Source organism: Natrix helvetica (genome assembly GCF_964273705.1).
Source record: "Natrix helvetica genome assembly, chromosome: 4".
NCBI classification, from domain to species: domain Eukaryota; kingdom Metazoa; phylum Chordata; class Lepidosauria; order Squamata; family Natricidae; genus Natrix; species Natrix helvetica.
Window position 1 is genome coordinate 94239613 of NC_138550.1, and position 26902 is coordinate 94266514.

Here is a 26902-nt window from a genome sequence, read left to right on the forward strand (position 1 = left end):
TAGATAGATAGATAGATAGATAGATAGATAGATAGATAGATAGATGGATGGATGATAGACAGATAGTTTAGAAAGATAGATAGATAGATAGATAGATAGATAGATAGATAGATGATAGATAGACAGACAGACAGACAGATGATAGATAGATGGTAGACATGGAGAGAGAGAGAGATGATAGTTGGAAAGATAGATGAGAGAGACAGACAGACAGAAAGACAGATAGACAAATTTCTATAACTTGGCCTATTGATCAGAGGTTCTGGGGATTTTATTTAGACTTACATATTATACTATACTCTATGGGAAAGTTTGGAAATCTTTGGTTTACCTTTTCCACGTATAGTTCAACCTGTAGGGAATCAGGATATAAGGAGAAAATTGATGCACAAAAAAATACAAAGAGGTAATGCCAGCGAGCTTTTGCAGCTGGGGCGGGTGGCCTAGGTGCGTGTATTGGAGGCCGTGTCCTCGGATTTAGGCACATTGACGGCAGCCCCACCCTTCCTCCTCCTATCGTTCATCTCACGCCTTCCGACTGCCGAAAGCAGCCGGTTCAAAACACTCCCCCCCCCCCCCCATGCCATCCGGTGAAGTTCAGAGTCCAAGGGCGCTACCACCTCGCCGGCTCCAGAGATCTCGCCCCGGCGCTCCCTTCCTCGCAACGTCAAGAGCCGAGATCTGCGCGGGAGTGGTTCTCTGCGCCTCCAACCCACCTTCAGCATCGACGCTGGTCTTCTCTCGGCAGGTAAGGGTGGAATTTAAGGCATTTAAAGCTTGCGCTTGCTCTCCCGTCGTCGTTGCTCGGCATAGGGGCTATAATCTCAAAGGTGCATCAGAAATATTTCTCTTTCTTTCTTTCGTTTTCAAGCTTTCCCGTTCGTCACTATGGATAAACTGGCTAATGCAAACTCGCAGTTTGCTCTGGATCTTTTCCAAAAGTTGAAGGAAGCCCACCCAACCGGCAACCTTTTCTTTTCTCCGTTCAGTTTATCCTCCGCCCTGGCCATGATCGTCTTAGGGGCCCGGGGTAACACAGCCTCGGAACTCTTGAAGGTCAGCAGATATTTTTTTCTGACATGTTAGTTACCATAAATATGGCTGCTCGGAGGAATTGTTGCTCTTGTAAGGAGAGTTGTATTTTAAGTGCTGCATTTTTTGAAAGACCGTCTCTAGTACAGGGAAGTTATGTTTGGCTTTAACACGATGAATCATGTTAATGATTACTCCCGGGTTTTTACTAATGTTCTGCTGAACAAATAATTTTCAAGGGAGACAGACAGACAGACAATTTTCTATCACTAAAATTGGCATACTGATCAGAGGTTCTTAACTGACAGGTTACAATTTATGAGAAAGTTTGAAAACCCTTAGTTTAGATTTTCCACATATTGTTGTAAGGATGTAGGAACAAAATTGAAAATAAAGATTCTGAGTTGAATTCAAAGGAAACATTCTCTACTCTCTTGCTAAGCTTTATCAAAAAATCATTTGTTATGAAAATCAGACATTTAATTTTTCCCTCATCAGTTCCAATAGTTTTGTGCCTAGTCTACATAGATTCTGTAATTGATACCCTAAGGTAATTTTGAATAAACCAACCTGTTTTCTAATTTCCCAAGACAGAATATATAGTAAACACATTCAGCCTTTGATAAATCCCTCATTTTTCCTCGTATATGTATAATCCATTCTATTAATCTTAGATATTATATGCGTCTCTTTTAAGATAAAACCTAAGTTTGCAAAGAGTGATCCATTGTGCGGTTTGTTTATGTATTCTTTCTACCCGTGAATCTGTAGATTTCTGAAATGTGTCCATTGTTCTTAGTCAAAATTATGTTTGCACTAACCCTAATTTCACTGTTCTTATTGGTACTAAAGTAGGACTTGTCTTTTCCATGCAGACACTTCATTTTGATGGTGTTGAAGACTTTCATTCAGTACTTCACACGCTCAATACTAAAATTAACCAGAGCAATGCACCTTATATATTGAAACTTGCTAATAGGTTGTATGGAGAAAAAACTTTCAACTTTTTGTCTGTAAGTAGATTGCTAAATAAATAAATATCAATAATTTGTGGACCATCAGAATGGCTTAATAAGTCAATTACAAGTTTTGTTAGACTATGTTATTAAGCAATACAATTCTTCTTTGCTTGAAGTGAAACTTAACCTCTTTAATTAGGTCTGCTATGATCAGCCCTGCCCAAAGACAATACAGTGAGATCCAATCACATCCAGTCATTCATTTTCTTATGCCTAATGGACAGAATCTTGCCAAAGGAGAGCTATAACCATCTAACCTAGTATATCCTGAGAGATTCCAGGGTGTAGCTACCCTGAACCTCTTCCCCTCTCCCTCCTCCATTTTGGGACTTCGCAGCCATTTAATCTCGGTGTCTATCTCTGGGAAAATACCGTGTTTTGCTAAAATTTCCTATCCCCACACCATATTGCTTCTCCAGGTGCATATTCCATGGCAGCTACGAAATATGCAGATTTACAGGTTCCTTGTTTTTCTCTCTTTTATCCACATACAGTTATGTTTCTTGTGATATGTAGAAGCATTGCAGCTCACCTTATGAGATAGATCCAGATTTTTCAATTAAATTGCAAACTGTTTGTATAATATGCATCTCTTTTCAGAAGAATAAACTTTCCCCAAAGACCATTCTGTTCAGGGTACATTTCAATCAAAACAAAGGATGCTAATCTCATGGTTAAAGTAGCCATTTGCCTGAAACGGTATAGGGTTTCCTGCCTAGGCAGGGGGGGTATAGGGTTTCCTGCCTAGGCAGGGGGTTGGACTAGAAGGCCTCCAAGGTCCCTTCCAACTCTACTATTGTATTATTGTATAAAGTACCGAAGAAGGCTAGTGGTGTTGTTCAGCTTAAGCATGGTTATCATGACAGTGAATTGGAAAATTTCAACACAGACTACATCAGCCTTGAGGGACATGGCTTCATTATGTTATTGTGACTGCTTGCTTAAATGCAGTTAGAAAAAGGCTGCCAAGCAGGAACAAGGGGATTAATTACATCTCTAATTGATTGGAGATGAGCATTGTTATTATTCATTAAATGTAAATGCTTCCCCGCTTGCTATCCATAAAAAATATACTTATTTTAAAATTCTATAATTAAATACATGTCTCATTTTCATAGGATTTCTTGACTAGCACCCAGAATTTGTATGGAGCTGAATTATCCACAGTGGACTTCTCAAATGCTCCAGGCAAGGCAAAAAAGGAAATTAACCAATGGGTTGAACAACAGACTGAAGGTAAGATTTTTAAAAAAATTAACAACTATAGTATTATCTTTTCTTGGGTCTACATGTTAGTCAAACCCTTATTTTTATTTGCCATAATGCTGCCATAAAAGACCAATTTCTGGGATTGATAAATGAGAAAGCAAAATAATAGTTTGGAACAGTTAATCTTACAGAATGGGTTCTTTTTGTATAGTGGTTAATAAGGGATCCAGTTAGCAGCATATATTTTGATAAAAGGTACTTTGGATCGGCATACCAATTCTGATAAAACACAAATTTGGGAACAACCCACAGATACACAAGATACAATAAGTGAATGTTCCATATTGTCCTTGCCCTTAGAATATTCCTTGAGAAATACCTACAAAATGGACATTACATATTAATGGGTCTGCTTAATGCAACTCACATTCTTTTATTTTAGTAATTCAATTTATATGCTGCTTACCTCACTTTTTAAGTGACTTTGGGGATCTTATAAAATGATAAGATAAAGACAATAGAAACTAATTAAAATTTAGAAAGAATAAATAGATCAAAAACCAAGAGGACAGGGTACATGAGGATGTGGATCTACTCTCTAACCCATCAGCCACCCTTGCCCTCCCAGCACAGAACCCGCCTGTCAGGGCTCCAGACCAGCCAGCAGTCAGATTTTAAGACTCTTTCAGAAGGCCAGGAGTGTTGGAACTGATGTTACTTCAGCAAATGAATATTAAAAACGCTGAATGTTTTGACTAATATGTTGATTAAAAAGAGAATTTAATTTTAAATTGGGTGATTTTGGGTTTGGCTAGTCTAGAGAAAAGAAGGACGAGGGGTGACATAATAGGAGTATTCCTGTATTTGAGAGGTTGCCACAAAGAGGAGGGGGTCAAATTATTTACCAAAGCAATGGATGGAAACTAATCCAGGAGAGGAGCAACCTGGAACTAAGGAGAAACTTTCTAACAGTGAGTACAATTAACCAGTGGAACAGCTTCATAGCAGAAGTTGTAGGTACTTTGTCACTGGAGTTTTTAAGAAGAGACTATATAGTCACTTGTCTGAAATGGTATAGGGCAGCGATGGCGAACCTTTTTTGGCTCACGTGCCATAAGGGAGCAGCAGAGGGGGAGTCATGCCGCACCCATAACGCAACGCGCAACCCCCCACCCCATGTGCATGTGTGCATGAGAGGTGCTTTCCCCCATTTTTCGCATGCTTTTTTCACCCTCCCCAGGCTCCAGAGGCTTTATAGGAGCCTGGGGAGGGTGAAAAAAGCCTCCCCCTCTCCGAGGCCCTCTGGTGGCTTCAGGGACCGTCAGGAGGCTTCCCTGGAGCCTCCGAAGGGCAAAAACGACCCTACAAGCAAACCAGAAGTGACTTCCGGTTTGCTCGTAGGGTCGTTTTTATTCCTCCTGAGGCTTCAGGGAAGCCTCCTGAAGGTCCCTGAAGCCTCCAGAGGGCTTAAACCAACCCTACAAGCAAACCAGAAGTCCGTTCCCAAACTTCCGGTTTGCCCATAGGGCCAGTTTTTGCGCTCCAGAGGCTTCAGGGAAGCTCCTGAAGCCTCTGGAGGGCCTCTGCAGGGGGGGAGGCTCTTTTTGCCCTCCCCAGGCTCCTACAAAGCCTCTGGAGCCTGGGGAGAGCGAAAAATGGCTTTAAAAAAGGCTGAACTCAGTCCGTGCATGCGCGCTGGCCAGCTGATAGGGAAACGCCTCGCATGCCCTGACAAATGGCTCTGCATGCCACCTGTAGCACGCGTGCCATAGGTTCGCCATCCCGGGTATGAGCAGCGGGTTGGACTAGAAGACCTCTAAGGTCCCTTTCAGCTCTATTCTGATTGATTGATTCGAGATGTGGCACCTTAAGTACTTGACAAAAATGGCCAGTCAGTGAGATTTACTGCACAGCAGCTTTTGTTAATTCAGGATTTTTTTAAAAAAGAAAACTATTTACAAGATAATTACAGAGGGGAAGTATACACTTAACAAGCGCATTTAGATTAGTCTCGTTAATCTGATATTATTATTTAAGTCTCAATTCTTGGCATAGCTAATTGCAACAGTGAAATTTCTCTGTCAAGGTAAAATCCCTGAGTTGTTACCTGAAGAATCCATCAATGAAATGACTAAATTGGTTTTGGTGAATGCTGTCTACTTTAAAGGCAACTGGGCAAAGGCATTTAAAGAAAAAGATACCGAAAACAAGCCTTTTAGATTAAATAAGGTAAATAATTTTTTGTCTCTCTAACAACAGCTTGTTGTTTAAGTAGGTGTCGCAATAGCCACTCATGAAGCATCATCAACCTTTTATAATGTTGAACACATAATCCTAACTTATCTGTAGTCCATCTTTTTGAATCCTTATATCAGTTCCTTTGAGCCTAATCACTAGTTACAAATCTCAACTTTCCCATAAATTAAACCTAATTCCGTTCTGAAATATTTTACTGAATTTAGTGGGACATTTGTCTATTTGCTCTAATATATAAAGGAAAACAATAAAGCAGTTTTTATTTATTTTTATACTTTAGGAAGGGTTTTTCCCTTGGTTTATTTTTTCAGCTGGCTTAGATGTTCTGTTTATCCTTACCTGGAAATGAATTTCATTTAGTTTAATAGAGTTGCATAATTCCAAAGAACAATTATATATTAATATAGTTTTGCAAAGATTCACTTCCCAGAACTAGTTCTATCAATTTCAGCAAATACGTAGAGAAACTTTATTTCTTTGTTATTTGATAAGCTCCTCACTGTAATATTCTTAAAATAATGCAGACAGAAAAGAAGAATGTGAAGATGATGTTTATGAAAGAGAAACTTCCTTTGGGTTATATCCCTGAATGCAAGTGTCAAGTGCTGGAACTGCCATACAAGGGAAAGGATCTTAGCATGATAATCCTTTTGCCTGACAGCATTGAGGATAATTCCACAGGCCTGGAACAGGTGATTCTCTTGTTTTCTTGCTATTGCTGTAAAATTATTGTCCTAAACAAAACTATTCTAAATATCACGTAAATACTTGGTAGGATCACCCATATGCATGGACAAAGTTGTGGTTTATGTGATGCATTGAGTGGCTCCACAGTGGGGTTCTGAAGAGAGGCTGCCTTATTCTGGGGATCTACAGAAAATCTTTAAGCTTTTTCTTCTTTGTACCAGACACTATGAATCCCTAATGATCTTGGGTGAAACAGATTAGATCTGAATTAGATTTAAATAGTATCTTAAATAGTAAACAGATATATATAAAATAAATGCTTTTTTTGTTAATTTTGGACAGGACAACCATGGTTTTGCCTGAAAATGTTTTTTAAAAAAATTGTGTTTACTTCTAATAATGTTTATGCTGTAAACACTGCATTAATTTTTTTTTCTCCATCTGAAAATCTGTTAAAGCTGCAAATAGTTTAGCACTCTAAGGTAGAGAAATGTGCTTTTTGGCTCTGCGAATTCATTCATACTGAAATCAGAGATGTTCTGTTTATCAGCAAGGAGTTACTCTGTGCTGAAATGGAAATATTTCAAATGATTACTACTTCTTTTTTTTCCGTTTTAGCTGGAGCAGCAGCTTACTTTGGAAAAACTGCAAGAATGGACCCAGCCCAAAAATATGAATTATGACGTGGACGTTTATATACATCTACCTAAATTTCAGCTGGAAGAAAACTATGATCTTAAATCTTACTTTGCAGCCTTGGGGCTATTAGATGTGTTTGACAGTGGCAAGGCTAATTTGTCTGGAATGTCAGGATCTCAGGATCTCCATGTGTCTAAAATTGTTCACAAGTCATTTCTGGAAGTAAATGAAGTGGGCACCGAAGCAGCAGCAGCTACTGCTGCTACATTTGTAAATTGTTGTTTGCCCTTGGAGGAGAATTTTAATGCTGACCATCCTTTCCTATTTTTCATCCGTCATAATCCAACAAACACTATCCTTTTCCTTGGTAGATTTGCTTTTCCATAAAGAGTATCGTAAGACATAAAACCAACTTCCAGTCTCCTATAAAACACACGTTTGTCTGCATGCTTGGTGGAATTGAATAACTTGGGTTCCTCCAGATCAGGGGTGTCAAACCCAGGTCATCACGTGACACATTGCGACTTCCCCTCCCCTATGTTGGACCGGATGTGGGCATGGCCAGTGCATGACACATCTGGCCGGTGGGCTGCGAGTTTGCTAACCCTGCTCCATTTTCCATTTTTGATTTTCTTGAATTTTCTAGGTTTTCTGTTAACAGATTTGCTGTGACACTTTGCTCCAAAAAGTAATCATCTATAATCTGGGACATTCAGGTGTGTTTGATTTCAGTTCTTTGTAAAACAAATAACACATGAATTACCGGAATAAAGTTGGCTTTCATTCAATATAATGTAAGAGTCCTTGGTCCACACTCTTTGGTCCTAGAAAATCATTGATAATATAGAATCCAGAAAGTGACCTTTTTGTTCTTAAAAATACAAAACAATTTGGCACTTGTCTTAGTAAGTACCTTATGAGGAATTATGGTACAACTTTTCTTATCATTCAGTAAATGCAGAATTGTTCATATACGAATCACCAGTGACCTTAATCTACTATTTTTTGATATATTTTGTCCACATTCTCTCTCCTCAGTAAATCTGATCTATATATATTGTTGTCCATCCTTCAGGCATTGCTTTTATTGAAGGCAGGTGTGAAATAAAGAAATTCTAGTGACATTTTGAAGGGCTTGTTAGGACAATTCAGTTTAGTTTATATTGCTGGATGATTTAGGGGCATTCTTGCTTTAAATATTTAAGAAAGCCCCCTCATGCTTTCCTCTTAGCTGTCATTTATTAAGATAAGCTGGCAAATGATTTTGCCTTTATGACTACTTTGCCTTCCCTTCCCAGACTCTTACAACTATCTATGGATGGAGCTCTGGGCTAGCAAAACAAAATCTCAGGAACACAGTATAAGACTGCACACCATACAACAGAGTACTTACAATTTTATTACTGAAGTTTTTTTTAGCAAAATGGAAACAGTGATGGTTGTAAATTAACTTTATTTTCACAGTTTCAAAAATATTTTCTCGTTTACATTTTAGCAAAATGGAAACAGTGATGGTTGTAAATTAACTTTATTTTCACAGTTTCAAAAATATTTTCTCATTTACATTTCAATTATAAGGTGGGTTTTTTTTCAGCTTAAGGTGCAAATGCAGTATATCTTTACAGACTGGAATAAATCATGTTCCAATCAAGGACATGTCAAAATTAGGCCTTTGTAAGCTCTATTGGTTGCATTAAATATATACTTATATTAGTCCCATTGAAAAAAGCCTAATATTAGCTAAGCTGGGCAATTCTGATTTTTTATATTTTTGCAATAATGTCCTTTATAGTCTTGATTAAATCAAGTGATTTTAGCCGTTAACTATATATAATATGTATTTGATGCAAAGTTATCAAACAATTCTTACATTTGCATAAAACTTACAATAAAATATTCTTTGTAGTATAAAATGGTTTAGGAATGTGCAGCTGTTTGGACTTCAAGTGGAGAAGGAGCAGGTCCTTACATAGAACACATATTTTCCTCTGACTACGCAATTAGTGTAGAAAAGGTGTAGTTTCTTTAAGAAACCTCTGACAACATTAATGCGTATATGTATATCTGTGCTGAGCAGTTTTTTGCCTCAAATTGGAACAGTAGAATACCCCCAAAATAGTTTCATTTGTACCAAAGATAATTTAATTAATATGCATACTATTTAATACAAAAAAGGTAGGCATCCCAGTTTGAGGCTACCAGTTTAATATGGCTAGCCTGGAAAAATACAGTTTTCTAAAACTGAAATGAACTTTTAAGAAAAATATTATGGGATTATTTTTTGCTTTGTGTGAAAAAATCAATCCCTTTCAACTCTTCAGGCAAATATTCTTGTTCTACAGGATGCTTGTACATAGGATTATATTTATAATCTTTACCATAACCTAAATTTTTCATGAGCTTGGTTGGTGCATTCCGCAAATGTAAAGGGACAGGCGGAAGAGGTCCTTGGTGGTCTCTTATGCATGTTTTCACATTACTGTAAGCGCTGTACACTTCAATAGACTTTGGTGCTCTGGCGAAATAGACCACACACTGTGCCAGTAAGACCTATCCAACAAAAAGAAGGGGACAATTAAAGAAGCAAGTGAAATGTACTGTTTCTTTTCTGGACTAGTCATACTATTCTAGATTGTGGAAATTTGTACCTTGTCCAGTCTTTGAATACTACTAATTGTTTCTAGTTCAGAATAATTAACTTTTGAAATTACTAAAACATCGTTGGAGTGACATGATTGCCATGAATCAGAGGAATGACTGTTTCCAGAGTTTTCTGGAACATTCCATTCTTGGAATGTTAGCTTTTGTACCTCCTAAACTGAACTCATTGGCATATATTCCTAGGAAAAACATACAAGGTTACATTACTACCGTATTTTTCAGAGTATATATATATATACAGTAGGTATGTGTAGATAGGTAGGTAGGTAGAGGGATATATAGAGAGAAATAGAGAAATACAGTAGATAGGGAGAGGGAGAGAGAAAGTAGGTAGGTTGGTAGGTAGAGGGATAGAGAAAGAGAAATAGAGAGAAATACAGTAGATGGGGGGAGAGAAAGTAGGTAGGTATATAGGTAGATAGAGGGGGTGGGGGAGAGAGAGAGAAATACAGTAGGTAGATAGGGAGAGAGTATGTAGGTAGGTAGGTAGGTAGATGTATAGAGAGAAATAGAAAGAGAGAGAAATACAGTAGATTGGGAGAGAGGGAGGGAGAGAGAGTAGGTAGGTAGGTAGGTAGAAGGAAAGAGAGAGAAATACAGTAGATAGGTAGGGAGAGAGAGAGTAGGTAGGTAGGTAGATGTTTCCAGGTGTATTTATCCATGTGCTGGAGAAGGAAATTGCTGACCACCTGCAGCACCTAAGACTTGTTTCTGCTGGCATAGCACTCGATCAATGCAATTCTCATCAACCACTCTAACTAAACAGCTTTCCGAAAGGGGGAAAATTTTTTTTTTGCACTCTGCAAACCTCCCCAAAACGGCCTGTTTTTCGCAAAAATGGGTCTGTTTTTTTTTTCAAAAAAAGATGCATGAATAGCCTTGGGGGGGGGCTTGCAGAGTGCTCGGGGGGGGGGAAGAGGCCAAAAACGAGCAAAAAAAAATCCGCTGTTTTTCACAAAAACAGGCCTTTTGTCAAAAAATTTCCATGCAAAGCCTTATGGAGGCTTATAGAGTGCTGTTGAGGGCTGGGGGGGGGGTGGCCCGTTTTTCGCTAATTTCTACCTTCCCTAGCCCCCAGGAGCTGTCTGAAAGCCTCCATAAGGCTTTACTCGGCCATTTTGGTGAAGGGGGTGGGGCTTCAGGAGGCAAAAAATGCTGTATTCGATGTATAAGACGCACCCAGATTTTCAGCCTCTTTTCAGAGGAAAAAAGGTGCGTCTTATACTCGGAAAAATATGGTAATTATATATTTTAGTAATTATATACAATAGAAGAAAGTACAATTACTATACAGGTAGTCCTCGACTTATAACTATAACTGGGACCAGAATTTCCATTGTTAATCAAGATAGATGTAAAGTGATTCATGCCCGATTTTATGACATTTTTGCCATGATTGTTAAGCAAATCACTGGAGTTGTTAAATGAATCACATTAAGCTTCCCCTATTGACTTTGCTTCCTAAAAGTCAGCTGGGAAGATTGCAAATAGCAATCACACAACCCGGGGATATTGTAACCATTGTAAATAGCAAGCACCCGAATTTTGTTCATGTGGCTGTGGGAATGCTACAGTGGACATAAATATGAGGACTGGTTATACGTCCCTTTTTGCAGTACCACTGTAACTTTGAACAGTCATTAAATGAATGGTTGCAAGTTGAGGACTATCTGTAAAAGAAAGAGTAACATTTAGAAGTTCTGATATTGGCTGTTTATAAATTATATTACCTCACATTCTGGCATTCCAATAAAGTGGCAACCCTGATAAGCAGCCACAGCTTGAGGTAAGGCCAAGGGATCTGCCAATCCTATAATGAAATTTTATATTCTAATCAATAATATGATACATCAAGTCAAGTCGACTCAAGTAAACCCCTACCTGGCACAGGGCCTTTCCATTTGAGGGACTGCTTGTTCTGTGTGCTTCAAAAGACTTGGCGTCCTTCAGGCCTCATTGATTAAGCAATTATCTGATCTTTAAAACCCTAGACTTTCTCCTAGGTTTGGATTTGAATGGTTGGGGTGGACACTAGGGGAAGGGGTTGTATTAAGATGGTCTGTTTCTCCCTTGGGTAGTTATTATTTCATGGGTGCTTGTTGTTTTACATTGGCAGTCTAGAAGTTTGATGAATAAATCAACAGGATATATTTATCTGGTAAAACTGATAATGGCAACATATTAAAACTTGCTTTCATAAATATTCTCCTTTGTAACATTAATATCAAAGAAGATAGGAACATTGGTTTCTCTTTAGGACAAATGACTCAGTCTCTTATCCCACTAGGGAAAGAGGTAATCTCTCTTTCATAAGCCTTTGAGGCTCACTTTTAGCCCAAGGGATAAAGCACTTCTGGAGATAAATTGGATGGAAAGCTATTAGTACAAATGAGGGGCACCAGAGTGACTGAGAAAAAAATGACTTTCAACCAATAGTTAGTTGTTGCACACCAATCTCTGGTTTCAAATGGAGTACCCCAGTTTTACTCTTTTCAAGCCAAGTGAACAAGTGAACAGCAGCACAACAGGTAGATAATTTTTGTTCATTTTGAACTCTTTCCCTCAACTAGGGATCAATGGTGAAATGGGCATCTTGTCAAAAAGCTTCCAAAATAACAAAACTATTGGAAGAATATTTCATGTATGTTAAATACTATATAAAGGCCTTGTTTGATGAATAGTGAAATAGGGACTTTAGCCCAATTCTGCCTGTCTATACCTGGAAGAACACTGCAATATGCAGGGACTGAGACTGCAAATATTTCTGTCATTCAAGTTAACCGTTAGAATATCAATTAGTCAAGTGGTTTTGATATTGGAAATCTCCATATTCATTATCTAAAACCCTATGCTAGACAAATGCAACATAGTTTGGGGGCCATACCTCTATTTAGTAAGTTAGTGCATAGGCAAGCACATTTCCAGTTTCAATGAGCCAAATACACTTTCATAATGATATCTATTAAACAGTCAGATGACTCCAAATGCTATAATATTGCCTGTTATACTCTGAACTTCTCCTAATATGTTAGAACTGCAATTCTCAAAAACTGAGCTAATTAACTTCTGGCTAAAGTTTGGTTCTAGAGCAAATATCTCAAAAACTGTCACCTGCTCCTTCATAGTTGCCCTGGAGTCAGGTTTTCCCACATGTCCTATATTGTAAGAAGGACAATGACTATAACTTGCACTTTTGAATTAAAAGCTGGTTGGCAGCATGAGGGACACAGTGCAGTGTTGGAGATAAAACTACTAGAGTGGCCATAAGGATCCAGTGGCTAACTGGGCAAAAGTACCCATAGAAATCCATGTCCTTTTGAGTTACTCACCTATATCCTCACTTGCAAATCTTACCAATCTTCTTGCCACATACAGTGGATCCTCACCCCCTTCAAGCATTCGGGCCAGCCAGTAAAGGGAAGCATTTTCGTCAGAACCACGCATAGATTTATGAAGTGCAGAGATGCAGTTATAATGCTCTTCACCTATTGAGAAACAGACCAAAAGCCACACAATGCTTAGATCATCCAATGCATTTGAGTAGCAGAGGCACTGCAATTGAAATGCCTATTTTTCCAAGGCATATATTAATTCCAACATGCCTGCATTACTTTAAAGACTGATAAAAGTTGCATTCTTCAAAGTAACTGGAGGCAAAGACCCTGCTGCATGTTTTTTGTCCCAGTTTCAAGCTGCTTCTTGTGGGACACTATATCAAACATTTTACGTTATGTTGTATTGGTGACATAGAACATTACAATATTCAGGATTGCATTATTATTTTAATGCTCATTTATATTGTGTATTGTTTCTACACTTAGTTCATCATCCAGTGATAAGAGGGACATTTACATGAATCAATATAAGTTACGATTCCCTTGACAGAGAAAATATATACTGTAGAAAAGCAGTTCATCGGAAGAGCTAACTCAAGCATCTGATTTCCTTCCCAATGCTGCCATAAGGAGTGTTATATTTGCCACTTACCAGCTCGGTCATACAAAATGTGGGATCGCTGGAGTCCTTCCTTCACATGATCTTCTGTGATGACCACTTGTTTAACGGGACACTCATGGTTGTTATTCTGATGGAAGGGGTTGGTTAATCTTGCCTGGACGGCCATCTGGAGCCCATTCAACCCAGTCCTTGCATCACCATCACAAAGATGGGCAAGAGTGTTTATTGCTCTTCTTTCAATGCATACACATAACCTGAAATAAAAACTTAACTCATTACTTCTAATAAGGATGGAACATCTGAGCTCATTACACATCGTTTGTTCACAAAATCGCATTTTTAAAAAATTGTTTTAATTAGACAAATAACACACACACAAAACACTCTAAAATACAACTGCCAGCTAGCATGTCAATTGGTTACATCTGAGTTCCGTGCATTACTACAATCATTCTTTATACTTCATTCACATTAAATTGTGCATTTTAAATAAAAAACGATACCCACATTCTCCATTAGCTACATTTGTTTTGAGAGTACTTTTATCAAGAGACATTCGTATTTATATTATTCAATGGATAAACATTTTAACACCGACAACCATCTATGAGAGCTACCACATTCTGTTTATTTATCGCCTAAAAAAAAAATCGCATTTCATTAACACTGAGAGTGAAATAGACCAACATTTTATCCTCATGAAATTATTCCAAACATCACAGAAGCTTTACAAAGAATATGTCCTCTTCTCGTTGGCTTTGACATCAGAATATTAAAAATACATAATGTGGTCATAATAAATATTCCTCTGAGTCCTTCTTTGTCATATGATAACAAACAGAAGATAAAATGGTAGTGAGATTTAAATCTATACATGGTCACATTCAAAACAGGTTAGGGAATCATTGCAAACCCATACTAAAAATTGAAATTTGAACCGTATTTTGCCCTGAATTAACACCATTAACTGCTTTATTTATTCTGTCAATAGGAACAAAGACAAAAAGCTAAATAAGTAAATATCAAGCTGTAGTTACAATAGAAAACCTTGATTTACCTTTCTTTCCCTACATGCAGACAAATAAATGTCCACTAAGGAGGTCAACCTTTGATCTCTTTTAGAAAGAGCTGAAACATCAGCGTAAATTATGCCATCTAATAACCATGTTCTCTTTTCTTTAAATGAAACAAATCATTAAAATAAATCATTCAAAATCAAAATCGACTACCAACAAAAATTTAAAATCATCCTAAAATGATGATTTTCAATGGCAGCAAATAAAATTAATAAGTTTTGTAAAGATTACATGGTTGTACATGCTTGTAGCGGGATCTGAAGGACATTATCCTTTGTCATGATCAGAGCATTTACTGGTCACCATGAGGCTAATGGGCAATACTGACTTCTGCAGGGAAGAAGATCTGATTAAGAAGGGCTGGGCCAGCTGCCTTCTGGACCCAGTGTATTTTGAGTGGGCATTTGGAATTTTTCCAACAATCTGCCGGGCAGCTCAAGTGCCCAGTAACTCTCTAGAATACAGAACAATGAATAAAGAGATACTGGCAAAGACAACAGAGTATTGCCAAACAGCCCCTCTCTGCATGCTGATCCAGGAATGCTCCTTGATTAACTAAGGACCTATGGGAGGTGAAGGAACAGAAGAGATACTCAGAGCAACGCTGGTGAAAGACTAGCCGTGAATATGAACAAACGTAAGTAGGAGTCCCTGTTCAGATTACATCTTGGTGGTAAAGGAGGAAGTCAATATCTCTCCATCCCTTACTGTGTTTGTAGACTGCCATCCAATGGCCTTGTTTAAGACTTTCTGATCTCTTCTCAGTGATGGTGAGTCAGAAGGGCTCCTTCCAGGCTGCTATGATTTTTTTTTGCTAAGCAGATTGCAGACAAATCCACTGATATTCAGAGCAGCACCAAATCTAATCCCATGACAGGATAGCATCTTTAGTGCTGGCAGTGCAAATGAACCCAGCATTGCCAGAAAATCTGCAATTCACGTGTGGAAGAATGTCAATGTACCACAAACAAGTACAGCTGTTGGTTGGGGCGCAGTACCCACACCAGTTTGATGTAATGGTTCTGGTGCTAGAATACAAACCAAGAACCTTTGAGTTCTTGGTCAGTTACTTTGCCTCAAACCAACCTCCCCTCCACTACAGAGTTGTTGGGGGGAAAATAGGAGGAGGGAGGAATTAGGTATTGTATACCATCTTGGGTAGGGACGCGGTGGCTCAGTGGCTAAGACGCTGAGCTTGTCAATCAGAAAGGTTGGCAGTTCGGTGGTTCAAATCCCTAGCACCGCATTACGGAGTGAGCTTCTGCCAACCTAGCAGTTCGAAAGCATGTAAAAATACAAGTAGAAAAATAGGAACCACCTTTGGTGGGAAGGTAACAGCATTCCATGCACCTTCAATATTTAGTCACGCCAGCCACATGACCACAAAGACATCTTCAGACAGCGCTGGCTCTTTGGCTTTAAAACGGAGATGAGCACCACCCCCTAGAGCCAGGAACGACTAGCACATATGTGTGAGGAAAACCTTACCTTTACCTATACCATCTTGTGTTGTACAAATTGAAGGCAGGATACGAATCAAAAAAAAAATTAGCTTCATAAAACAGATATTGTTGTTCCTGCTTCTGTTCCCCCCCCCCCCCCCACACACACACACTTTTTATTTTCACACCCTCTAGAAATCCCTTTAGGAGCAGAGAATTACCTCATCACATAATACTTTACCAGAACGAAATCCCAACTCTATACATGAATAAGTCTTTGAATAGACAAGCAGTCCATTTATTTCTTTAATTTATAAAATTTATAAAATTTATTGTCTGCTCATCTTACCACAGGGTAACTCTATTCTTAAGTCTATTCTTAAATTCTATTTACAGGTAGTCCTCACTTATCAACTACCCCGTTTGCTGACCATCTGAAGTTATGACGGTAATGAAAAAGTAACTTGACAACTAATCCTTGCACTTATGACGGCTGGACTGTCCTGACACTCTTCAACCAGCCAGCATTTATGACCATCACAGGATCATTGGAGAAACTGGCAGTAAAATAGCAAGTCTCAGCCACTTGATGTCTCCTTTAGCATCCACGGGTGATTTGCTTAATGACCGTGGTGGAAGTGAGGTCATAAGCCAATCGTGATCATGTGATGTTTCATTTAAGAGCCGTGTTGCTTAGTGATGGAATTTCTAGTTCCAATTGTGTTTGTTAACCAAGAACTACCTGTGTTCAGTTCTTTATAAAATGGCCGCTTCTGAGGTGGCCTTTCATACAAGAAGTACAATGATAAAATAGCAGGAATATTCTAGGGGTGTGAAGAGCTTTGAATTCAAAGGCAAAAAGCGCTCTGGAGGAAGTGGGAAGCCCTCATGCAGTTTGTAACTCCTTAAAACAGCTGCTAGTTTTCCTGGGGTCACTCATCAGCCACTACAACGTGTCATACATTAAAACAGAACAGCCTTCAATAAAGTTGTTGAGTTCTATATACTATGCTGTTACTTTATGTTGCATGATGACACACCATTTTGCTATCCAATTATCATCTGAATTAATTTTTTTTCCTTTTAGTACACATCTGTTTATTATTTCAGCCCTGTTTTGGCTTTAGTCTTCATTTTTAGTATTTTTCCTTCTCTTCAATATGTGTCAGTTTAAGATATTTAGTTCATTAGTTCTATAAAAATAACTAGTTGTCTTCCTAATGAATATAACATATAAGGACAACCAAAAGTTCAAGTCTATATTTGACTCTAGCACATCAGATGAAGATTTGGAGGAATAACTGCATATGTGGACATTCAGCCCTAATCTCTTTCTCTGCAGGATTGAAGTTTACAAGAGACGTAAATCCACAGATTTATCTGCAAACCCTGCTCTAATTTATCATACAAACAGGGGTATCTTCTACCAAATGTTGTAGGGAGCAAGTACGTAGATAAAGATTAGAAAACCTGCTCCAGCAGGATTGTTCCTCTTCCAAAATAAAACAGGAACCTTATGCTCTGTGGAAGGATCTCTTGATGTGTGTGTGTGTCAAGGAAAGCATATATACATGTATGTGTAATTTTAAAATTGTTATTTGTGAGCCACCTAATTTAGAATATTTATATTTCATCCTCGTATTCTCAAGTGTATTTGTATTTAAAAAGATATTTGCATTTCTATTCTCAAATACAAATAATTATATTAAATACATGCTGCATATAATCTGGCAATGCATAATATTTGCCAGAAGATAACTATATATTCTCATAAGAACATCTAGTTCCTCGCAGAGTTGAGTCATCCTGCAGAATAGCAAAAGTATCTAGTATAACTTCACATTTCTTTTCTCCTATGCCAGGTTAAGACAATACTTCCTCTCTCTGAGATTTCTGTGTCTGACAGAGGAATATGCTAAATTATCAGTAACTAAGAGCAGGCTAATCCACTTTTCTCATCCCTGACAATATGCAAAACAGCCTTAAAACATGGCTGGCCAGGGAATATTATGTAATAGCTGCTTCTTGTTTTACTTTCAATTCAGATGTGTTTATGGTCTTCACTGATCATCAAGCTAAGCGAAACAGCTCTCGTATACAGTATCTTCCCATGTGATTTAGGAAAAAATATAGCAACTCCCATGGTATTAAACACAAAAGCACTTCTGGACTGAATTTGTCTACTTGCCTTATATCTCTTCTGCAGATTATTAGGCTGCAGTCCATTTGCTATCTCATAGATGCCACTAAGTTTGTAAATGAGCTGAAGCTGACTAAAAGGTTATTTTTAAAGGCAAAGTGAGCTGAGCAAATACAGATCAGGTCACAGTGCTTGTCTGAAATTAAAGCCAATTTTTAAAAAAGTTAAAAACAGAAACAAGTCAGTTAAAAGTTTGAACTTAAAAGTTCTTGCAAAATAATAAACGTAAAAAGCCAAAAGAGGTCTCCATCTCTTTGGTCTAAACTCAAAAGGCACATGCAATCGTAAAACAGTAAAAACTGCACTCATTGGCAAAATTATTTTTAAAACTTTTGTATTGTTGTTCTGGATTTTGTATTGAGTTGCCTTCTATGGATCTAGAAAGATGATTTTATGGTTCTTGAACCTTACAGGAATATTACTGGCTACAACTTTGGTAAATCAAGAAACGATACCATGTTTCCCTGAAAATTATTTTCTTTTGCCCCACGAAATATGGCCTTGGGCTTATTATAGGGGGGAGGGATTATTGTTTAGGGTTGCCAGGCAGCTGCTCCCTTGCGAACTGGCTTCCAAAGAGCCGGGCACAGCCTCAGGGGCGAAACAGCCATAGAGTAACCACGCTGATGAGCAGCCGCCCGGCAAACCCCCTCTCCAGCCGGGCAGAGCGCCATTCACTGACCTAGGGGGTGTCCTTAAGGTACCAAGCCACCTGGTGCTCTGCCCGCCCCCCAGGTCCCGTGGCTTGTCACATTAGGGATACTACCTAGGTTAGTGCATGGAGCTCTGCCCGGCTGGAGAAGGGTGTTCCGCCCCCAGCAAGCATGCCTCCCAGCCTCACCATGCCCTGGCCCAGCTCTTCCTGCAGGGCCAGGGCACCGCTGCTGCCGCGCTCTGAGCATAACTTATTCTCCGGCTTCCAAACTCCAAAACTCGGCTGCCGAGTCTTCCAGCAGTGGCCGCTCTAGGAGTCGCTCTATGATTGTGGGCCAGCTGCAGGACAGAGAGTCTTCCAGACAGTGTGTCTTCCAGCAGCCAGCCCACAACCATAGAGCGCTTCGTCCCTGAGGCTGTGCCCGGCTCTTCAGGAACCAGTTCGCAAAGGAGCAGATGCCTGGCAACTCCTCCCTCCGGCCAGGCAGAACACCACTCCCCAACTTTGCGGTATCTCGAAAGCGGCAAGCAACGTGAGCGCCTTTCTCCCCCCGGGTCCTGCGGCTTGGTGCCTTCAGGATACCGCTAGGTTGGTGAGCGGCGCTCTGCCTGGCTGGGGGGGAGGTTGTCCAGGGGCCTTATTTTCGGGGGTGGTCTTATATTTTTTCCCACGTGAAAAATGTGGCAATGTGTTAGTTTTAGGACAGATCATATTTTCAGGGAAACACAGTAAGACAGCTGGGAGAGCTTGGAGGATTAGGAATTATGAGCAACTGTTGAAAGCAATATCAAAATCTTTTGGAAGTCACTAATGGAGATATTTTAAATGGAGATATTAAGGAATACATCTGAGAACTTATTCACAAAAACGAAAAAGCTTAGCCTCTGAATTTTGATGCTTCTTTTTGATGGGCATGATGTAATGGAATTTAGGAATAACCTTGAGGAAGCAGAAGCTGCCAGTGGCTTAATGGCCAAAGAAACAAACTTAGGAAGGACCCACCCTAACAGATCAAGCAATTAAAGCAGGTAGCTTTGTACTTCCAGCTTTGCAAGATTATGTTAATATTCCATAGAATAAATCAGATTTAGCTCATCTAGTTGTGTTTTCTTATCTGGTTTATGTTCTCAAGTAAAATTTGAAAAAAATATCAACATACATAATACAAAGAATAACAAGGCACATCCAGATACATCTTTACTACAAGTGTAGAGGCAAAACAATCTAAAGGAACATTCTAATTGATTCCATCTATACTGTAGATGTTATCTTGTTGATGTCAATCTAGAAATCATGCTCACCATTTCCCAGCTCCCTCTAAAAGAAAACCTACTCATCATTTGGATATTATTATAAATATCTATATAAATTTCTGATTCCCTACTATCCAATGTTTATTGACAATAAATAAGATATAAGATATAAGAATGGGATGTGACATTCTGAAACTTTTAAAACTATCTCAACAAACCTAGCATAAATCTGAAGCTTTAGTATCATTAAAATATCTACTTCAGGTCTCTCTACCTATGCGAATAACAATTGCAAGGCATTAATCTAATCTAGTTCCCAACTTCCGTTGAGTTTTTTCTCAGTCTCGGCTTTTACTTGCACAATAGTGTATTTTTGCCAGCCTCCCAAATTAAACACAGGGCATCAAGAACACCAAGTCTTGATGTTTGTACCCTGTAACCAGTGAGACAAAAATATACACAGAGGCAGAGAGGACACTCTAGACCTAGCACTGGCTGACCTCCAAGTGGAATGTCAACTAAAAGGATACCGGTAGGAAAAACACAATAATGCACCAGTATTTGACTAAAGGAATACAATTTTTAATGAATAAAGACACATCAATGATTGCCATAGAAGCAGGGGTGGTATTCACTTAATTTCCTTAATGGTTCGCGAATGTGTGCGGGTCCACGCATGCGCTCGGCCTTCCATGCATGCACTTTTGCTTGAAAACGTGCCTAAATAGAGCTGGGGCAGGCCCACACAAGATTTCCAGTACCGGTTCGGGCAAACCGGTCCGAACCAGCTGAATACAACCTCTGCATAAAAGTAATTGGTATTTATTATATACCTGTCTACACATACTGCTGAGTAATATAAATAATTATCAGTAGTTTGTAGTGCTTACCTTTAGTGTATAGCATCATTTTATGCTAGTACAGGTATTCCTCGACTTTCAGCAGTTCACTTAGTGACCATTCAAACTTACAATGGTACTAAAAAAGTGACTTATGACCCTTTTTCACACTGATCAATATTACAAGCATCCCCATGGTCATGTGATTTACATTCAGATGCTTGACAACTGACTCACATTTATGATGGTTGCAATGTCCTGGGGTCACGTGATGACCTTTTACAACTTTCTAACAAAGCAAAGTCAATGGGGAAGCCAAATTCACTTAACAACCGCGTGACTGAACAACTGCAATGATTCACTTAACAAATATAGCAAGATCATAAAATGGGGCAAGTCTCGCTTAACAAATTTGTCACTTAGCAACATAAATTTTGGGCTCAATTGTGGTTGTAAGTTGAGGACTGCCTGTATGTAACCACAATGACATACAGAATAAAACATGGGGACAAAATTACATTGTTATTTCTAATCAGGTATTTGCCTCATACTCCCTAGGCACTTTAGATAAAATTAGAAGGGATTCTATTAACTTTCACCTCACAACAATTCTGAGGAAAGTTAGCCCAAGGATATAACTATGTCGGATAATGACTGGCTCAGGGTTTTTGCAATATTTTTAAAGTACACAGATGAAGGAGAGTGATTTTTTTTATTGCAAGAGTTGAATTTCATGCTTTTTCTGTGCCTACCACTGTTACAATGCTCTTGTTAAAATAGTTTCTCCTGCTTCAATTCAGAAACTGGTTAGGGGGAAGGAGCTGCAGGAGGCAAATTATGAAGCATTTCTGATTGTCTAGTCTAGAGGAGAAAGCAGATGCCTACTGTGAACAGTTGTAGCTTGGCCCTACGAAACAATTATTGCAACAAAATCAACCACAGACCTTTATGCTCAAATAAAATATTAACATTAAAAAAAAACAGATTTAGGCCCACTCTCTGAAATTAGAGCTACAGTTCAGTAGAACTTGCCGTATTTTTCGGAGTATAAGACGCACCAAGGTTTTGAAGAGGCAAATTTTAAAAAAAGTTTTTGCACTTTGAAACATATTTTTAACAATCTAGCTACATACAAAAAATACTTTATTTCTGACTCCTTTGTCATGTCTGAGTCTTTTCACTTTAAGACTTCTTTAATGTGTCTAACATTCCTGCCTCTACTTTTTTTCTATCCCAACTTATATTTGGAGATATCCATTACACAGTGAATGTTGATTGTGATGTATGCAGTGCATTGCAGGCAACACAGTGCCGCATCTATGAGAAAAACAGTGTGAGAGTTGGATGCTTACAGCACACAACTTCCTAGCCTTTGAATTGCAGAGAGGAAATTTGTATTAGCCTTTGCTGAAGACTAGTCTCTAACTTCTGGCCGTGTTGTATTTCTTAATTATTATTATTTTTGCATTTCTACTGAACTGTTCACAGTCAAACGAGGCTATGGCTCTTTATAATATAAATCCAGACAATAATAAAATGACACTGCAAAAAAGATATATAGTAAAAATATCCCGATACACTGTAACATCAAATAAAAAAACTTTAAAATATTGAGGACTTGCCCTGGCAAACATTCCCTCTGTCTTTTTCCTATCTTTGTAAAAGTTTTGCCCTAATTTCCCACAATTATTTCTTTCACAATTATTTCTCATGTGAATCACCTCAGTGTTTTTAAATCACGTTTCTTAAGTATGAAGCAGACTGAAAAGAACCAAATCTATGTAGTTTGATTCTATCCACATAATTTATTTCCATAACAACATTTGGAATTATGTGAAGCAGAATTTGTTTCTGTTTGGTTTTTCTGAGGAAAGGATAGACAATGAATACACTGAATACTGCTGAGCTATTTTTATTGCTATGAAATGGGGCTATCTGCCTCACTATCTCCCTATCTTATCCACCACAACTCTAGGTGTCTAACAAAATAATAATAAAACCCATCTGAATAGTAAAACTAATATACAAAAAAAAGCCCAAAACACGAACACCAGTGCCTGTGTTTGAAAACTCCTGGGAGACCATTTCCTCTATTTAAAAGAGCCAAGAGAATACACTGTGAAACTTGCAAAAAATGATTTGGTATTACATGTAGCCAACATTATGTACCTTACAGTAACGTACCGTGACTACAAATGAGCACTCCTTTGGATATAATAGCAATGGTACAGCCGCCAACTTTCCATAACTTCATTCCAACGTGCTGCTGTGATGCTTGAAGGCCAAGTATTAGTTCAAAAAGCCCTTCAAATGTGAACCTTTCAGCTAAACGCCTAATCTAATAGGATATTATCCTATAATATGATAGACTTTTAAATACTACAGAATTGTACAATAAAGTCATATGACACAATCATAGAGACCAGTGTGTCCAACACACACCCTATGGACCATATGCGGCCCTAGACAGCTAGTATTGTGGCCCTCCAAGATCATAAACTTTTAACATTATGTGATTTAATACCGTGACACCCGAAATAAGCACTTGGCCTTATTTTTGGGGAGGTCTTATTGTTTTTGAGGTGCAGGAGGCAGTGAGCATGGTCACCTCATGGCTGCTGCTGTGTTGCAATATTTTCAGGGAGGGCTTATTTTCGGGAGAGGGCTTATTTTAGCGCATGCGTTCAAAAGCCTGATTGGGCTTATTATCCAGGGAGGTCTTATTTTCGGGGAAACAGGGCATTATAAAACTATATATTTTATATGTGTCCCAAGACAATTCCTCTTCACTCAATGCAGAATAACAGACTCGGAAGGGACCTTATAAGTCTTCCAGACCAACCCTATACCATTTTAGACAAATGGTTGTCTAACCTCATCTTAAAAAGCTCCACTATTTTTAACACTGAGGCCCAGGCAAGCCAAAAGGTAGGACACTCATGGTAGAGACAGTACTTTTCAAGGCTTCTGCTTTTTTTAACCACTTTCTTTTACTGATCATATAAACTTGAGTAAGATTCTTAACTTTTCTGTGCTTCAGTTTATTCATGTTTATCCAACTGGTGGAGCTGGGATGATATAAATACACAGAGCAATAGCAATAGTTCTTGGACTTATGTACAGTTTCATAGTGCTTTACAGGCATCACTAAGTAATTTAGCGTGTCAGCATATTTCCCTCAATAATCTGGATCCTCATTTTACCAACCTCGGAAGGATGGAAGGCTGAGTTAACCTTAAGCCTGTTAGGGTCAAACTTTATTGACAGAGTTAGCCTGCAATACTGCTTTCTAACCACTGCGCCACCACATGTGACATAAAGCATACTGTCCTCGTCAGTATGAAGTACCTCACAGCGGCAACAAGCTCACTAAAAACCTCTTTCTTTTGAGAAACGAGATGGGGAAAATGTGTACCTCCTACACTGAACTCTAATTGGGAGATCACCGTAATCTATTAACAAAGGGTCACCAATCCTAAAGCTTAAAGCCTTGGCCTGAAGAACTTAAATTATATTTATTTAGCATATGCCCAAGAATACACACATGCCCAAAATGGATAGTGAAACACAAAACTGTGAACAGGAGGAAAAAAATAGTTTCTACTATCTACATTCTATTCAGAAACAAAAGCCTCCAACATAAGCCAAAGAATTGCTGTAATCACAGCTGTGACATTATGTTACTTCGTCTCTGTCCCATAAGCCACTGTTTATATCCTGCTGCAACATGAAAATGTGACAAATGCAATATCGTAAATAAGGAGGCAAAATGCCTCTGTTCCCCTAAATCTTGCAGTCTAGTTAGAAGCATATCATTTTCTTAATTATCAGAGAAAAACTGAATAAAAGGTAATGGTTTATTTCCCCCCAAAAGGCTTCATAATATTAACATTAACTAATGTATTGACTTCTGTGAAGGCAATGGTAATTTAAAAATATTTACTAGTTTCTCAAAATATAAAATACAGAAGTACAAAGAAAAAATAAAATAATGGGAAAATAGGGGAGGAAAAGGGGAAGAGAAAAAAGTATAGAGCAAAGTGGAAAAGACAAAAACATTTACTTCAACCCCTTTTGATGCAGTAGAATAAGGTAGTAACATAAAACCTCAACTGTTTACTTTTATATAATCACATATTACTAGCCATTTCTATAACAAAAAAACTATCTAAACAGCAAAACCTAAAATCAAACTTTCATTTTTTTCCACTTCAAGTATAAAGTCCAAAAGTGGTTTCCAAGCAGAAACAAAATTAGTTGTCTTTTTTTCTTTAATTAACCGGGTACTGACCTAGAGAAATTCTCATTTAAAGCTAGGAATAGATATTTGAGACCCATGGGCAGCTTCTTATGCTCCTGATCAGGCTTCACTAGGCAAAATAAATATGCTTTTACATTGAAGAAGTTGTAGTATATAATTTATTAAATGTAACTGTTTTCTATGTTTCAATCTGATGTAGCACTTATCTTAACGTTTAGACTTCTGAATTTCTGAAATAAGGTAAGATGAAAGCAAAAATTTCACATGAGGTCAGCTTCATAATTTTACCCGGAATTGATTTTAAATATTTACTTGAATTGTTTGATAGCATTTTAGGATCAGCAATGTGTCCTTATGGGAGATAATCATTTTTCTTTCACTGTTCACTTTTAATAAAATACTCAGGATACAAAGGCAATTCCGATCAACAGAACCAAAACAAGTCAGGGAGAGCTGAGCTGGCCAGCATTTTGGAATATTGTGATAAACTTGCAATAAACTGCTGCATAGAAATACACAGCTGCTGTCAAATGTAAAATGGCCAATGGCCAAAGCAGATGTTACAGAATTAGGCTCAAACTTTGGCTTCACACTGCTGTTTTCTACTACTCGTGTTCAACACAACCCCTTTCCTTTGCTATTAAAAGACTTTGGTTTTTGCATCCCCCTCCCCCCCCTCCATAAGTTCTTCCTGCCTTCTGCTTTGGCAATCTGCCACTGGATTCCTTCGGTGGTGTATGTTAACACGCTGCAGTCTACAAAGCATACTTACTCAGAGCCCTTGCTGTTGTTGGCATTCAAAGAGCTGGTGAGTTCCTCATCTTGGCTCAGAACCTGGATCCCTAAGGACTTGACAGCTCGCATCAGAATAGCTTCCACTGCTTCAACGGAGAGTTTCTCAAGAATAATAACACGGCACCGACTCAGCAGTGCTGAATTGACCTGGAAGGAAGGATTTTCTGTTGTTGCCCCAATCAGGGTTATGGTTCCACACTCAACGTGAGGAAGGAAAGTGTCCTGGACATGGGAAGAAAACGAACAATTGGCCCAGTCAATGACAACCACAGACATCCCATGTGAGTATATTGATAGCTCGTCTGCTTAGAAAGGTAACAGCTTTGTTAAGTTTGTGTTGCAGACAATCACCTCTGCCCTCATTACCACACCAAGCTAAAAATTTTGGGTGGAAAGCATCTTGAGTCTTAGAACTTTAGCTCTGGTGCCTACGCAACTAATAACGTGGTTCATTCATTGTAACCAGGTTCATTTCTATGATGCCACAACAACCTTGATCATGCAGGATACTGAAAACAGTATGTTTTTGTAACATAGGTATCATTGTTTTGGAGAAATTAAGGGTGTGATGGTAAATCTTAACCAGTCTCCTTGATTTTCAAAAGGATTGTTCAAAGATTGCAAAACACCAGGTACATTTGGATATTATATATAACACAGTGAACGTTTGGAAATTTTATCATAGCCTAGTTTCATTGCAAGTCACCCCCTATTTAATAGAATTATTTTAATATAATTTAATTATTTAATATAATTTTTGTTATGTCTTCATCTCAAGTCTCCAAATCTCCCCATGTGGTCATTTGATGATATAATCAACCAACTCATCTCAAAAATGTTCTAGCATTCTATTTTAGTTGTGAAACTAACATTGTAAAGTTACATGTACAAGCCAACAAGTACTTTTTTACTCATGAACAA

General features: G+C 38.4%; 3 protein-coding genes across 4 annotated transcripts in view; 2 read left to right on the top strand and 1 right to left on the bottom strand.

Annotated features, from left to right (window-relative positions):
* The first annotated feature begins 597 nt into the window (after positions 1-597).
* Positions 598-8228, top strand: LOC309391421 (leukocyte elastase inhibitor-like). 2 transcript variants are annotated; one of them, XM_081951865.1, is made up of 7 exons: positions 598-748; positions 872-1056; positions 1908-2045; positions 3170-3287; positions 5347-5489; positions 6041-6208; positions 6822-8228. In XM_081951865.1, exons 2-7 carry the CDS (start codon positions 889-891, stop codon positions 7227-7229), a joined length of 1143 nt encoding a protein of 380 aa, XP_081807991.1. In that variant the 5' UTR covers positions 598-748; positions 872-888; the 3' UTR covers positions 7230-8228. The 2 variants fall into 2 exon arrangements, with proteins under 2 accessions (XP_081807991.1, XP_081807992.1); XM_081951866.1 differs by having other exon boundaries at positions 5428-5489.
* Positions 8229-8354: 126 nt separating this feature from the next.
* Positions 8355-26902, bottom strand: part of WRNIP1 (WRN helicase interacting protein 1) — a 37519-nt gene continuing 18971 nt past the window's right edge. The window contains exons 3-7 of the mRNA XM_081951859.1: positions 25959-26203; positions 13491-13714; positions 12833-12988; positions 11234-11313; positions 8355-9392 (exon numbers count right to left, since the gene is read on the bottom strand). Of these exons, the coding sequence (XP_081807985.1) occupies positions 9117-9392; positions 11234-11313; positions 12833-12988; positions 13491-13714; positions 25959-26203 (981 nt within the window). The 3' untranslated portion in view covers positions 8355-9116. The remainder of the gene's footprint in view (positions 9393-11233; positions 11314-12832; positions 12989-13490; positions 13715-25958; positions 26204-26902) is intronic.
* Positions 26124-26902, top strand: part of MYLK4 (myosin light chain kinase family member 4) — a 118816-nt gene continuing 118037 nt past the window's right edge. Inside the window, exon 1 of the mRNA XM_081951858.1 lies at positions 26124-26262. The gene's annotated coding sequence lies outside the window, so the exon portion shown is untranslated. The remainder of the gene's footprint in view (positions 26263-26902) is intronic.

Coding starts and splice junctions, on each gene's coding strand:
- LOC309391421 (XM_081951865.1), top strand. CDS start 889: ATGGATAAACTGGCTAATGCAAACTCGCAGTTTGCTCTGGATCTTTTC. Junction 3,288..5,346: donor GGTTGAACAACAGACTGAAG/GTAAGATTTTTA, acceptor TTCTCTGTCAAG/GTAAAATCCCTGAGTTGTTA. Junction 6,209..6,821: donor ATTCCACAGGCCTGGAACAG/GTGATTCTCTTG, acceptor TTTCCGTTTTAG/CTGGAGCAGCAGCTTACTTT.